Source organism: Misgurnus anguillicaudatus, chromosome 4, assembly GCF_027580225.2.
Source record: "Misgurnus anguillicaudatus chromosome 4, ASM2758022v2, whole genome shotgun sequence".
In the NCBI taxonomy this organism is placed as follows: Eukaryota; Metazoa; Chordata; class Actinopteri; order Cypriniformes; family Cobitidae; genus Misgurnus; species Misgurnus anguillicaudatus.
Window position 1 is genome coordinate 1,094,087 of NC_073340.2, and position 16,754 is coordinate 1,110,840.

Sequence of the window (16,754 nt, forward strand, 5' to 3'; positions counted from 1 at the left end):
TATCCCCGTGCTCGTATATTTTCTGTTTAGCAAAACGAATTTTCACCTCTGCTTGTTTTGTTAAAAGAGAATCTAAAGCAGATCTAAGTGCTGAAATTTCCTTCATCTTACCAGGGGTTGGTTTTTTAATATATAGTCTCTCAGCATCCTTAAGCTTGGTTTCTAAGATCTCTTTTTGTTTGGCTTGTCTGCGCCTTTTACTAAGTGTGTATGCTATGATAAGGCCTCTAGAAAAAAGCTTTGGCTGTTTCCCATAGTAAGGATGGATCTTCGGTTGAGGCAGAGTTAATGGAAATAAATGCTTTAAACTCCTCTGTAAAATATGATATAAAATTATGGTCAGCCAAAATAAATGGATGAAATCTCCAACTATTAGATGTAGCATTTTGGTTCCCTAAGGAGTATTCAGCGAAAACTGCTGCATGGTCAGATATAGATATATTACCTATATGGCAAGACGTTATATGCTGCAACATATTTTTTGGAGAAAATAAATAATCTATCCTAGTATAGCAGCTGTGGACTCCAGAAAAAAAAGTATACTCCTGTTCAGCCGGGTGGCAGGCCCTCCAAATATCTACATAGTCAAAGTCTTCACAGAGAGCTTTAACAATTTTAGCCTGGGTTGATAATAATGGTTTACCTGTTGGGAATTTATCTATAATGGGGCATAAATGGCAATTAAAATCTCCCCCAATAAACAGAGTCTTAGCTCCCCACTCTGCTAGTTTTGCAAACGCTGTAGTCAGAAAATCGCCTGGGTGGCCAGGGGGCCAGTAAATGTTTAAGAAAGCAATTTCCTCCCCATATAATACCCCTTTCACAATTACATAGCGCCCTCTTGTGTCCTTGACAACTTCTACTAATTGAAATGGCATACCTCTCTTAATTAAAATAGCTACACCTCTGCTCCTTGAAGTGAAAGATGAGAAAAAGACCTGGCCAAAACATTTAAATGGGTCTCCTGTAATAAAGCAATTTGTACCCCCTCCTTTTTTAAATAAGTTAAGACTTTTCTTCTCTTAATAGGTGTATGAATACCATTAATATTCCACGTACACACTTTAAGCTTTAGCATTCTAATTGTATATCATAGATAATGTAGTCATAATGTACAATTCGAATTACACAGATGTTAGCCAAATGCACAAGTGGTAAGCCAAAAAAATAAAAACAAATTAACAGATACAAAGAACTTGAACAAGAATTGTTGAACACTAACAAAATTACACACTTTACCTCTCGTTGCATAACGGGAGTTCCAGTGGAAAGAGGTCTCCTAACGACAAAAGGAAACGAGGAAATATCCAACCAGAACGTCAAGCGGTAGTGCCATCATTAATGACCACAAAGCTTAATAAACAATACAGTAAACACACGTTATAATGCCCGAGTTAAATGTTCCATATTTAAACCTGCCCAAGTGCATATGTCTGGAAAGCATTCAGTGTACATTGGGCAATCAGGTATTACCAGCAGACTCCGCATCCAGCGAATTTAGGAAGGCCTCGGCAGGGGCCGGCTCATGAAACACCTTCACCGAGCCGCGGATGTTTACAGGAGGGCAGGGTAAATTTGCCTGTATTCCGTGCTGAGGGATTTTAGGCGTTTCTTAACTTCGTCGAACATCCTGTGCTTGCGAAGGACGGACGGAGAAAAGTCCTGAAAGAACATCACCGTGCTGTCTCCAAATTTCAAAGTAGAGCCTTTGATCCCCAGCTCTCGCGCTGCATTTAACACTTGTTGTTTGTCTTGGAAGTTGTGGAACCTCACCAAGATGGGTCGCGGTCGCTGCGTAGAGGAAGGTTTGGGGGCGAGCGATCGGTGTGCCCTCTCCAACTTTATACGCCCCGCTTTCGATGTAATACCGAGAACCTTAGGAAGCCATGATTCGAAAAACCGCGTCGGGTTGTCGCCCTCCACGCCCTCAGGTAATCCAACAATGCGGATATTCTTCCTCCTTCCTCTGTTTTCCAGGTCTTCAGCCCGTTCGCCCATGTCATGTACTAGTTTCTCGAGGGATTGTAGCTTAGCCTTGATCGGGGTTACCACGTCTTCCATATCCGCTATACTCGTTTCCGCTTCAGTGATCCACTTATTATGCTCGTCTAGTTCTGATCGATGCAGTTGTAACAGCTGCGATATCGGATCCATTTTTTCATCGATGAGCTTAGAGATATTAGCTGTAATCTCCGCAACCGCATCAGACAGCGGACTCGCGTCTCGAGTCGCGGGCGGGCCTGCATTAGCAGTTTCAGCTCGCTCGTCGGCCTCGTCGGAACTGTTGGTAATAGGCGTTTTCTTACGTGGCATGCTTTCTGTTTGCCTCAAAAAGTAGCTATTTATGCTCATAATGTCAATCACAAGACATGAGCGTGTTGAAATTATAATATTTGGGTTATAATACTAGGAAACTAAGCAACGAGACACTACCGCTCAACTTCACACACCCTCCCTTCAAGCCGCCATCTTGAAAACCCCAGCTGTACCATTTTGATGAGGGGAGTACGGAGATGATGTATCATGTCTTATACCCTTTTCTCGTAAAAGTGACTGAAATGCATTGCCTGTGTATTCTGTGCCATTGTCTGATCTTATGCATTTGACTGTACCGTATGGTGCACTGTCTGCAAGGAACTTCTCTGTCGCTAGAGTAGCGTCACTCTTGTTTTTAAGGAAGTAAACAGATACTGCGCCTGAAAAATCATCTGTGAATGAAATTGCATATTTATATCCATCATGAGAAGTTGGTTCAATGGGACCTGCTGGGTCAGTGTGTACCAACTCTAGGGCCTCACCAGCTTTTGTGTCAGTTTTCCTATTTCTACTGTTGATGAACTTTCCCTCAGTACAAACATTACAGTCTATTTTGGTATTACCTGTTAGTTTCATACCCTCTACCACTTCAGGTAATTTCAACACATCACTAACATTACAATGCCCCATGATCTCATGCCACGTTTTAACATCACAAGTTAGACTCACTTTGTCCCTGGACATCATATCAGTGACAGATGCGTCAACACATTGTTTGTTGTTATTTACCGTTTTCAGGTAGTACAGTCTCTCATGCTCTTCTATGTGGAAGACAGCTCCATCCCTGCTTATTAGTTCATTCTGTCCTTCCTGGAAGATCACCTTGGCCCCATCTGTTGTAGCAGCTTGAACAGATATGATGCTCTGTGGGTATGATGGTATGAATAATGCTTTCTTTAGAGTAATCCTGACGCATTTTCCTTCCACGTCCAATAGCAACACCTCTGCGTCGCCACGTTTTAATGCCACGTTGTTCATCCTGGCTCCATCTGCCAGCTCCATGTAGTGTGACTTTGGGTCAAAACTCTCATCAAATTTCGTGAAATTGTTATTTTCTGTTAAGATGTGGGATGTTGCTCCACAATCTACCATTAGTCCATTTCTTGTAATATTATCTGGAAGAAATGTTTGACTGACTTTGAAGACAAATGTTTGTTCTTTCTCATGTTCCTCTTGTTTTTCGGCAGCTTGTTTTACTTTATCTTTATGTCCGTCCTTTCTCCGGCGGCATGTCTCGTCACTGTGTGTTGAACTTTTATGGTAGCTGCACCACTTAGATACGCCTTTTTGGCGACAATCACGAGCAATATGACCGCGGTTTCCACATCCGTAGCAAGTCACGGATGATACAGTTGTGTTCAAAATTATTCAACCCCAACTGAAATTGATTGTTTTGGCCGGTTTGACATTGATTTTGATCATTCAGTCATCCTGCTTACAATTACATCAAAGAGGCATGTGTAGGTCAGACAAATATAACATAACATTTATAATGAAATAACCACAAATGTCTTTTCTGTGCTCACATCATTATCAGTTTTATTCAACCCCCAAGTGACATTCAATCTTAGTACTTAGTACAACATCCTTTTACAGTTAAAACAGCTTTTAAACGTGAAGCATAGCTTGACACAAGTGTCTTGCAGCGATCTACGGGTATCTTCGCCCATTCATCATGGGCAAAAGCCTCCAGTTCAGTCACATTCTTAGGCTTGCGCACTGCAACTGCTTTCTTTAAGTCCCACCAGAGGTTCTCAATCGGATTTAAGTCTGGTGACTGCGATGGCCACTTCAAAATGTTCCAGCCTTTTTTCTGCAACCATGCTCTAGTGGATTTGGAGGTATACTTGGGATCATTGTCCTGTTGAAAGGTCCAACGTCTCCCAAGCCTCAGGTTTGTGATGGACTGCAACACATTGTCATCCAATATCTCCTGGTACTGAAGAGAATTCATGGTACCTTGCACACGCTGAAGTTTCCCTGTACCTGCAGAAGCAAAACAGCCCCAAAGCATGATTGACCCCCCACCATGCTTCACAGTAGGCAAGGTGTTCTTTTCTTCATAGGCCTTGTTTTTCCTCCTCCAAACATAGCATTGATCCATGGGCCCAAACAGTTCTAATTTTGTTTCATCAGTCCACAGAACACTATCCCAAAACTTCTGTGGTTTGTCCACATGACTTTTGGCATACTGCAGTCGACTCTTCTTATTCTTTGGAGACAGCAAGGTTCTGGCATGGAGGCCTTCAGTACGGAGGGTGCGCCGTATTGTCTGAGCAGAAACTTCAGTACCCACATCTGACAAATCTTTTCTCAGTTCCTCAGCAGTCACACGGGGACTTTTTTCCACTCTACGCTTCAGATAGCGCACAGCAGTCGCAGTTAGCATCTTTTTTCTGCCACGACCAGGAAGCGTTTCAACAGTGCCCTTTGCCTTGAATTTGCGAATGATGCTTCCTATGGTGTCTCTTGGTATGTTTAACATCTTTGCAATCTTCTTATAGCCATTGCCCTTCCTGTGAAGATTAATCACCTCTTCTCTTGTCTTCCTGGACCATTCTTTTGACTTCACCATGTTTGTAACCACACCAGTAAATGTTTAGAAGGAGTTGAGTATCACAGTCATTTTAAAGCTGCCTAATTGGTGCTTATTAGGCTTTATTGCTGTTCCCTGACATCCATAGGTGTTTTCAATACCTGATTGAAAACACTTCAATGAACCTCTGTTCTTCAGAGTGGTAGTTCTTTAAGGGGTTGAATAATTGTGTCAATGAAGAATTCACAAAAGATACATTTACTACTATATTACAAAACCAATTGATGTCATTTTAGTTGCATATGGTTCTTTAAGAAGTCATTGTAGGATTTCATTCTGAATACAATTACAAATGTACACTAAATTCCCCAAAACCCTTAACAGCATTGGGGGGTTGAATAATTTTGAACACAACTGTATATGCACTTTCATCACATTGTCAGATTTGGGTTTATCCTCAAATTTTTCTGTCTTTTCATAGCTTCTTATTTTGCTTTTGAACTGGGTGAAAGTCAATTCTTCACTACTCTGTGTAGTATGCATAGCGAAAGGTTTGTAGGAATCTGGTAAGCCTTTTAGAATCATAGCTATTATTAGTCCATCACTTATTACTTCTTTAGCGTTTCTTAGGGAAGTTACCGCTTTCTCAGCTCGGATAATGTAGTCTGTTATCGTCTCATCAGATTCCTTCTTTAACGAAGTTAGTTCAGTGTATAGGGCGATAATTCTGGGCTTACCCTGACTTGCGTAGTGACTTCGAAGTATTTGCAGAGCTTTTCTGCCGTCATCAGTCACCTCTCGCATCACCACTGACAAGCTTTTATCGTCGAGAAACTGGATTAGTTCAGCGTAGCATTCTTCGTTCTTTTCTTCGTTTACTTCTCCGGTAGATAGTATTGTTTCTTTTAAACCCAGTATTCTCAGATGACCAAGAAATTTTACTTCCCATAACTCATAGTTATTTTCGTCTCCGTTGAAGACTAGCCTCTGCCATCTTCCTCCAGTAACGTTAGCATTGGCGCGTCTGGGCCCATAACCTGTTGTTGTTTCATCTCTGTCCGCCATGCCTACGCACAATATGTTGCTATCATCCATCCGCCAAGGAACATCACAGATATCTTCTTAAATGTATTTATTTATTTATTGTTCTTTCATCTCAATGCTCTGGCATAACATCAGTACACGAGGGAGCACGAACACTTTCACTGTGTAACTCAGCTACCGTACACAGAAACTCTTTTCAAAATAAAAGTTCCGTTTGTTTACACATGCGCACAATGAACTCTTGCACATTTTCTACATTCAACAATCAGTGTCATATTACAAAATAATAATAATAATAAGCAACATAATATAAAATAATATAATTAATGAGAACATAAAACTCAACACACAACAACGTTTGGCATACGTTTCCACTCCTGAGCTTCAAGAAATGACTTTATAAATATAATTATTTTGACCCGTGATACGCAATGCTAAACGGCTAACATTCCAATGCCGACCGGCAGCATGGGCATGTTGTCAGATTGATAATACTATATTGATGTAACACCTCACACAATCTTTGTAAATATAATTATTTTGACCCGTGATACGCGATGCTAAACGGCTAACATTCCGATGCCGACCGGCAGCATCAGCATGTAGTCAGATTGATAATACTATATTGATGTAACACCTCACACAATCTTTGTAAAAATAATTATTTTGACCCGTGATACGCGATGCTAAACGGCTAACATTCCGATGCCGACCGGCAGCATGGGCATGTTGTCAGATTGATAATACTATATTGATGTAACACCTCACACAATCTTTGTAAATATAATTATTTTGACCCGTGATACGCGATGCTAAACGGCTAACATTCCGATGCCGACCGGCAGCATCAGCATGTAGTCAGATTGATAATACTATATTGATGTAACACCTCACACAATCTTTGTAAAAATAATTATTTTGACCCGTGATACGCGATGCTAAACGGCTAACATTCCGATGCTGACCGGCAGCATGAGCATGTTGTCAGATTGATAATAATATATAAGTTACACCTCACACAATCTTTGTAAATATAATTACTTTGACCCGTGATACTGTCACTGACAGAAGACTACGAAGGCAGATATATATAAAATATAACAGAGTTTATTGAATGATTGATGGAATATGCAAAGTTGAGATGAATGTTGTAGATCTTCAGAGGGAAAACACAGACACACAGACACACTGGGGAAGAGGTAATCGACACGATGAGGATGACGATGATAAAGGTGCTCCAGAGAAGTTCTGTAAAGACACAAAGGTTAGATGACCAACGATCACCAGCAGAACCCGCTTAATCTCCGCTTACTCTCCGCTTAATCTCCGCTTAATCTCCTTATCCGCTTATGTGTGTATATACATGTATATCTCCCAAGGGTTTTTCCCTCCTAGGATTTTTTATTTCCTCGGCTAAACAACCCGGGGTTTTTGTTTTTTCTCCTAGGGTTTTTTTTTAACCCGAGGAGGTAGCCTGCTTGGGCTTAACTTAGCTGCTTCTTCTAGAAGTTACATTACTAAAACGCTCGCTCATAATTTCAAGTCATAGCCGCAGCAAATTTGCCTGCTTATGCTATTTGTTATTATGTTGTGCTATCTGTCGTTTTTCTGTGCTTTTACTGCTTCTATTAATGTAAAGCTGTTTTGAAACAATTACGTATTGTGAAAAGCGCTATATAAATAAAATTGAATTGAATTGAATTAGAGAGTCTGATATTCACATGAACAGTAGCGTACTTGTGACGAGACCGGACGATGACTGTCTGTTATGCTTATTTATTTATGCTTATCATTAGCATCGTAAAATCACATATTGCTGTTTATCGGGGGTTGAAGGCTGAAGCACAGCCACCACATGTAGCTAGCTTTTAACAAGATTTACCCTAAGTTATATTAACATTTACCAGATAAACATTATTTTGCTAAAATATCTAAATAAATGTCTGTGAATATTAATTAATTATTTATTATCTCTGCAAGCGGTCACAGTTTGATACAGTTAATGCGTGATACAGTAAATGCATAGATAAACAGCGCTGTCAACAGCCATTTGTCACGACAGGGTAGGAGAGACAGGACGCAAATGCAAGGTTCCAAATAAATAACATTTAATAATAAAAACACGAGGGCTGACAAGGTGAATACAGAAACTCAGGAACATGAACACAGGAAACAGACAGGGTATCGAAGACAATGATCCAGCAGTGAGCAAACAGAAGACAGAGGTATATATATACACACAGACTAAATGACAAACAGGTGTGATGAGGCAGGTAATTAATCAATGAATGTCCAGGTGATAACAATCGGAACAGAGACAAGACATGACACGGATTAACCGTGACATTACCCTCCCCTCTACGAGTGGCTACCAGACACTCACATAAAACACAACAAAAACAAAGTCTGGTACCGGGAGTCCAAGGGAGGGGTGGAGGGCTTGGGGACCCTGGCGAAGCCGGCAGCCGCCGGGATGAGACCAACAGGACGGTTGGCCGGACTGCACCAGGAGAACCGGAGCGATCGCTCCGAGAACCGAGGCAGACGAATTACCCCCCTCCTGGGAATCGTCGACGATCAGATGCCCCCGGAAATCATCTCCCATCCCCTCGCGGAAACGGAGACCCTCGGTAGCCACCCCGGGGAAATGATCGGGCGTGGTCCGTTCCGGATCCCCCTGCGAGCAGGATGGTGGTCCTCCGAGGGACCGTCGACGACGACTCAACCGTTGGGGGACCGCCTGGGCCGATCCTCCTCCCGCAGGCCCGCAGGAGCGATCGATCGCTCACGGTGGTCCCCAAGAGACATCGGGGCTGATGGGGAATGAACCCCGATGTCACAACTCCCCCTCGACGAAACTCCTGGGGGAGCCGCCCTCCGTGAACCTGCTGCATCCAGTTAGGCTGGATCATTCTGTCACGACAGGGTAGGAGAGACAGGACGCAAATGCAAGGTTCCAAATAAATAACATTTAATAATAAAAACACGAGGGCTGACAAGGTGAATACAGAAACTCAGGAACATGAACACAGGAAACAGACAGGGTATCGAAGACAATGATCCAGCAGTGAGCAAACAGAAGACAGAGGTATATATATACACACAGACTAAATGACAAACAGGTGTGATGAGGCAGGTAATTAATCAATGAATGTCCAGGTGATAACAATCGGAACAGAGACAAGACATGACACGGATTAACCGTGACACCATTTCAGAAGCTATAACAACAAAATATTAATTATTCTGACATCAAATAACATTACCAGTTAAGAAATTCAATGATATATAAAACCATTTGTTTGTTACTTTCCTGAATGTATTATTCCAGTCAGTGATATTGTTTGTAAAATCTCTTTGCTAACTACTGGTTGGATTGCTGAAGGCTACAGGTTGCTGGTCAAGACAAAGATATCTCAAAAAAGACACTTAATCCACCTGTTTCACTTTATAAACTATGTACAACATGCAGCCAACTCCGCTAGACTGTTCTCTTTCCCGCTCCATTACCTGGCAACCCCAGCGTGAACTTTGGATCAGTCCAAATTTAATTTAGCGTTTTTAATTCCACAAAGCATTACTTCATGGCTGTTTTATTCATGCAAAGCTACGTCGTTATTGGGACCGGATTTTATGGATCAGCGTGACTCTGTGAGTTCGTCTGCATACATTGCTTTTAATAAATCAACTTATTTAACATAACATACATTACTGCACAAATAAGATGTGTTATAAATGCCTGCAAATATGCAAAGTAAGTATACTCAAAGACCTTTTAATTAAGTTGCGTCACTCCGCCTTCATATTTGCGGTGCACGCTGCTTCTGCTGCTGCTGTGAGCTCCTCTCCTCAGATGCGTCCAGCGCGCAATTCTCAATTCTCTCGTTTATTGGTAAATCCGATATTACAAAACCGATATCCGATTATCGGAAAATGGTCAAATATCTGGGAAAATATCGGAAAACAGATATATCGGTCGATCTCTAATTTGTGCCGGCGTGAATAACAATCTTAGAAAACTTACGCTTAGCATTAGCCAGCACTTTAAGTTTGGATCTAATGTCAGATGCTCTGGCTCCCGGTATACATTCGACTATGGTGGCTGGTGCCTCAATGTTCACGTTCCTGTGAATAGAATCACCAATAACTTGGGCACTTTGAACATACGTATGCTGCTGAGGGGGGAGAATCTGTTAGATAGAACCACAGGAACGTGGGGGGGTGACTAATACGACTATGCCGCCTGACAGTCACCCAGTTAGTGAGCCGCCTTGACTCTGATGTCGGAACCAAGCCATATGCATTACCATTAGCACTAGGCGCATCCGAAACAGTTTCGATACAGTCATCCATGACCTGTTGACGTGATGACATATTACGTGAGGTCACGCTAGCGCATCACAGGACTGGAGGAAGACGAGAAGTTGTGGTTTAAAAGTGCTTATTTTTATTTTTATTGCAAAAATGACAATCGTTCCTCTAGGTAAGACCCTTATGCCTCGTTTGAGATCGTTTAGAGTCCTTTGAAACTGCAATTTTAAACTGCATTAAAACTGTTAAGTATTGGGGTCCATTAAAGTCCATTAAAATGAGAAAAAAAAACTGGAATGTGTAGCATAATTTCTTCTCGAATGAACAAAGGAAGACATCCACATTTTGGATGACATGGTGGTGAGTAAATTATGTGGATTGTTTTAAGAAAATGGACTAATCCTTTTTTACGTTATTTTTGTGTCATCTCCATATCTACTCGATATATTTATTTATATGTGATTATAATAAAGATGTATTGAACGTATCCATACAAATACATAAATCAGTAATATCACAATCTTTCTTTTTTAGATAGGTGGGCCTACTGTTATTCTATTCATGTTTACCACTCTATATTATATTTAAGTGTCATTAATTAAACAAGACAATTATACATAATTGCAACTCATAGGGATGGTTTTTCATACAGGGATTAGCTTAAACCAGAACTAGGTCTTTGTTTAATTAGGAAATATAACTAGTTTTAACAAACATGCCTTACTAAAAACATTACTTGTGTGCAATTTGAGGCCAAACAAAGGGCACTGGTGTATTTTAAGATATGTCAGTGCAAGTTGTTTTTGGACAGCTCTTACCTTTTATTTTAGTCTAAGAGTAGTCTAATCCCTGTCCTGGAAACTGCCCCCTAAGGTGTTATGCAAATATGCATTGTCCAATGTGTTACTGAGGACAAAAGAAAACCAAATAGAAACATTTAAACTAAATGAACAAAATAATGTCAGTATTCTATCGCTGTAGTCATACCAAGTGATTATAATCTGATACCGATCTGCATTTAAACGTTTGGAGCATCCCTAATTGATACCATACCATTTAATGCTAGTCATGTTCCATATAACAGCCATATTACATTTTGGCAAAAGAACAGACTTTCTAATGTCTTCACACCTCAGGCATGGGCTCAAACTAGCGCAGCTGGAGATGGCAGGATAAATGGAGACCCTTCTGTTTGGAAAAGAAACTTCCGTAGTGCTCTTCGTGCAAAAGGTTTCAAGATGATATTAGACAACAAAAATGATGCTGCGGATCCCCATAAAGTATATCTATTTCCAGTTGATTCTCGTTCTGTGGGTAGGAAACATTATGCTTATTATCGAGATCATTAATAAGATAACTAACAAAATATCTGCATTGCTTGTGTTGTTCATTGGATGTTAGCACTGTTACAAACCTGGCATTTCTTTTCTGTGCTTTATACATTAAGGATCTGAGGGGTCTCAAGAGACTGATGTAAGTATGTGTTTCATCTCAATTGTCTATTATGCTGGGGTGCAATGAAATTTCAGATGGCAAAAATTATGTGAGATGAGTGAAATGTGATCAGAACACACTACTTGAAAATAAGAAAATAGAAAACATATTTGCATTAACATTTGTCCTAGCAGAAATATACCTCCTGGAGACTTGGTGATTAACAGAGTATTAATCATGGACATAATACGTAGATGGGCCATTGGCCACTGTATAATATCTCAATAGCTCCACCACATTGGTCTGGGAAAGAGTGCCCCATAAACACATATGAGTGAACAGAGTTTTTTCTGTATAAATAGGACAACATCATTTACATTTCTCAACTTTTAATAGTTTACGACGTATGAAACGTGAATTGTACAAAATTACACTTGTCAAATTTAGACATTTCTTGGTAAGTAATTGTGGATACATCCCTAATGTCTACCGACTGTGACTGATACACATGGAAAGCCACTAGATAGCACTATGTTAAAGGGGACATATCATAAAAATCTGCCTTTTCCATGTGTAAGTGCTATAATTGTGTCCCCAGTGCTTCTATCGAATTAGAAAATGTAAAAAAGAACAATCCAGTAACTTTGGTTTGGTAAACCATTCTCAACAAGCATGTGAAAAAAATAGGTAATTGAAATTTGACTCCCCTTGTGATGTCAAAAGAGATCTTATTATATAATAATACTACCCCTTAAATCCGCACTATCCAACCATGGCACTGCCATTTGACACCACAATTGAGTTTCAATTTCAACAACCCACCATTATTGCAAACAGTGCTTGCATTTCATTAGCTCTTTTGCATTTAAAAGGACACACCCCAAAACGGCACATTTTTGCTTGCACCTACAAACTGAAATTCTTTTTATAACATGTTATAATAAATGATCTGTGGGGTATTTTATCCTTCTCAAACACACTTTGGGGACACCAAATATTTATTTTGCATCTTTAAAAATCTCACAATATGACCCCTTTAAAGGCAGAGTGCATGATCTCTGAAAGCCAATATTGATATTTGAAATCACCTAAACAAACACGCCTCTACTCCAATAGAATCTGGGGCCTCATTTATAAAGTGTTTTTACGCACAGATTTGATCTTAGACCGTGCGTACGCTTAAATGCACTCCAACGCTCAGATTAATAAAACTCGTCTTTCTTTGACATGGAAAAGTACTTATCTCCAGTTTAAGATATGCAGTGTTTCCCCTAGGTTTACAGCTTTGGGGGGGTGGGGGTTGGTCGGTCGGGTGTATATATATATATATATATATATATATATATATATATATATATACACACATACATACATACATACATACATATATACATTAATATACATATAAATATACATACATATACATACATATACATATAGGAATAATATACACACACATACATACAAATATATCATTCATTGTTTGTTAATGTTAGTTAATACATATGATAAACTTATTTTAAATGATGCATTTGTTGGAGAAAATAATCCTGTTTTTTTACATATTATCTGTTCTGTTGTCAGACTTAAAACAAGTAGACTAGAGCCCTATTCGGACGGGATTCGTTTTACAGGGGTAGATGGCGTAATGCGGTACAAATTCGGTACAAATTCAGAAATATGACAGCATACACTGCAGGGCTCTCAAGTTTTACCAAAGGTTTGGAGTGAGATTATCTGATTTGCAGCAACGTACCCCTCGGCCCCACTCAATTCTAAGTTTTTGCTAACAGTTTAATTGTACCAGTTGTTTTGTAAACAAACCATTAATGAGCCCCATTCACTTCTATAGTAGGAAAAAATAATACTATGGAAGTGAATGGGGTCCATGAACGGTTTGGTTACAAACATTTCTCAAAATATCTTCCTTCGTGTTCTTCAGAACAAAAAAGTGTATACAGGCTTGTAACAACATGAGAGTGAGAAAATTATAGGACAGAATTTTTATTTTTGGGTGAACTATCCCTTTAAAGTGCTCTATTTTCACACACTAGTTTTGTACATACAGTAATATACAAAAAAAAATTGTACTTAATATAGTCTTAAAAACATCTAAGTGTCCTTATCTCTGCTATTTTAACATGTCATGAATATGAACTGAAATGTGCTTTTAACAAACAATCTCTGTAGTATTACAAAAATGTATACCACTTTTAGTAAACTTATACCCAACTTTCATGCAAAGATGGGTTCAAATTTACTACAAGTGGTACCTAAATACATTTTAGTATATTTTAATTCAAATGTATGTACTAAAGAACAAACAAAAAACAAACTTAGGCTATATTAAGTACAAAATTAGTACATGAAAATAGAGCACTTCAAGTACGTTTTCACTTGGGCATACTATACACATACAGTAGTGCAGAACATTTAATGATGAAAGGGCAATAAAAATTAAATGCATCTCTATTACATTAATTTCAGGAAGCTTCTAGTACTTTTTTCAGTTTCAGGTAACTAAAGCTTCTTGTAGCAAAGCTGTTGCTGGAGAGTTTTTGACTGAATCAATACAAATTTTGCATGAATTTTGCGTTATTCCAAAAACATCAGATCTCATTGTATCAAAGGCAAGTGTTTTTGTCCAGGAATCGTAAATAAACATGCTTAAAAATAGGTTATATCTACCGCAATCATTGTATCTTGCTCTTCCAACTTCCACTCCGTTATATCCATGTTAGTAACGAATGTGCTTGCAGCGGCTGCGGGATAATATCATTTAAACAGAAACGACAAGTGGATGACATCAGAGTAACGCGATAGCGATTTGATATCAGCTTCCTTCGCAAGATTTCTTCAGTACCCTGATGTCATCTGCTTGTCGGCTTTGACGGCGCTGCGTAAAGTTGAGCACACACAAAAAACTCCAAGCAGCTGAACCCAATAGAACTGCACTGTTACTTTTCAGCGTGAGAAATACAAGGTGTGGTGCGTGAGCGTGTGAACTGACTGAAATGTTTGTGTCTCACGGTAAATGCGTGAGACTTGAGAGCCCTGATACACTCTTTGTTGCAGATTTAAAACTCGTGCCGCGGCGCGGGACTATTACAGCATGATAGAGAGGGAGTGTGTGTGTGTGTGTGTGTGTGTGTGTGTGTGTGTGTGTGTGTGTGCGTGCATGCGTGTGTATGTGTGTCACTAATGCTAACCCTTTCGTCAAGTCTAGATAAACTCGATCAGCTGTCTTCTCTGTCAGTAACATCCGTGAATGTTTACGCAAAAAAGAAAGTATACGGAGGAACGGACTTTGAAAACACCTTCACCTTTTCAGTTATGTGAGAGAGAGAGAGAGAGAGAGAGAGAGAGAGAGAGAGAGAGACAGAGAGCGCGCACTGCAGGCAACATGAGAGAGAGCGCGCGCAGTGAATTAAGTGAAACAGTAAAATATAAATGTGCGCACTCAATTGGATAATTGTAAATGCGCAAACAAAGACAAAAAAGACATGCCATCGTGGAAATAAGATAAATAACATATTACTTGATGGCTATTTAGTTTGTTTTAATAAAATAACTCTCTGATGCTATAAAAAAAAAAAAAAATTACTTGACCTTCAAGGGGGGCGGGTGAAGCCGTTAGGGGGGCGGGGCGCCCCCCTTATATAATGGTGGGGGAAACACTAAAAATATAAATATAAATATAAATTGGTTCACCGCCGCACAGGAAGCATGGCAAACTAAAACTAAAACACAAATATAACGTTTACTATATTTAAATGAATCCCATGAATTGAAAGATCCACTAATAATCGCCTTAACTCAAGTGATGTCTATAAAGTTTCCATGTCAGAGTTTAGAAAAATTAAAAAGCAAACGACAACAAATATGTTTTCTTACCACTCGTCATTGTGGCAATCAGAGAATTTGGCCTTTGATTATTTCATATTTATATGCTAATGAATTAAATGAGGCGCGTTTAGAAGGCGGAGTTCTAAGAGCATTCAGCTGCGCACAATTTTAAGATCATTTGTGATTTATAAACTGCACATCTGGTAAAGAGAACAAAAAACGTGCGTACGCTCCTTTTCTCTAAATCACACGTACAATCATTTCAGAAATGGTAGGATAGTTCTTACGTCGCACTTTTATAAATGAGGCCCCTGGACCGATGTCGGTTAGTAGACATGCCCCTTATTGCTGATTGGCTACAAGTGTGTTTTCTTACTCGGCCTGACTTCCTTTTTCAAAGTGTTTTTCAAAAATCATGCACCGCGCCTTTAAGTGATATGTTATTGATACTATCCAAGAAAGTTAATTATAAAATTAACAATGTGCCGAGAATGAAACACACATGTTGAGATTGTACAGAGTAAAGTTTTTGTGGAAATGGCTTTTTGATTTATTTTTTATCTTTTCTTGTGCCCCAGGTCAGACCACAGCTCATTCATAAAATTAATAAGTGACACACTACCCATATCTCCATCCAAAGTTGGGTATTAAACGTATGCACATAATTGGAAAATCGCATTAAACATTTGCGAATAAAGCAATGTTTTCGTCCATTGAGCTGAAGAGAGCAAAATCGTCACTTCCTGATAAACTGGAACTAAATATCAGTAAGAAAAGCCAATGTATTTAACCATTTCCATGTTTCTTATAGCATTTTTTATGCTGTAACGTGGGTTGCTTTACACAAAGCAAGAGTGGGACGAATCCATGTGCAGAAGTTTTTATTAAAATGTAAATCCACACAGGCAGGCAAACAAATCCAATATAGGGCAATCCAAAAGGGTAATCCAAATAAACAGGCAAAAGGTCAAGGCAGGCAGCAAACAATCAAAATCCAATATAACAGGCAACAGGTCAAAAACAGGAACAGATAAACAGAACGGGAACAGGATACAAGAATATAAATGCTTGGTAATGCAGCTGTGAGACTATGCCACAATAATTTTTTTTAGAGACAAGGTAATATGCGTCAAAATAACATGAATAATTGGGGAAGGCATGAGAAAGTCTCGGTTAGGTATGTAACCCTTGTTCCCTGAAGTAAGGGAACGGAGATTAGTCAATGACCGACATATTGGGAACTCGCTTAGAGAGACCGATCTGCTTC

At 39.5% G+C, this 16,754-nt stretch overlaps 1 protein-coding gene across 8 annotated transcripts in view; it reads left to right on the plus strand.

Annotated features, from left to right (window-relative positions):
- Positions 1–16,754, plus strand: part of irf3 (interferon regulatory factor 3) — a 136,395-nt gene that overhangs the window by 53,428 nt on the left and 66,213 nt on the right. For 3 of the 8 annotated variants that reach the window (XM_055176539.2, XM_055176543.2, XM_055176541.2), the window contains exons 3-4: positions 11,344–11,521; positions 11,655–11,680. The exons of 3 other annotated variants lie outside the window; for them this stretch is intronic. In XM_055176539.2, the coding sequence (XP_055032514.1) occupies positions 11,344–11,521; positions 11,655–11,680 (204 nt within the window). Of the gene's footprint in view, positions 1–11,343; positions 11,522–11,652; positions 11,681–16,754 lie in introns of all 8 variants that reach the window. 2 more of the 8 variants (XM_073866537.1, XM_073866538.1) reach the window with 1 other exon arrangement.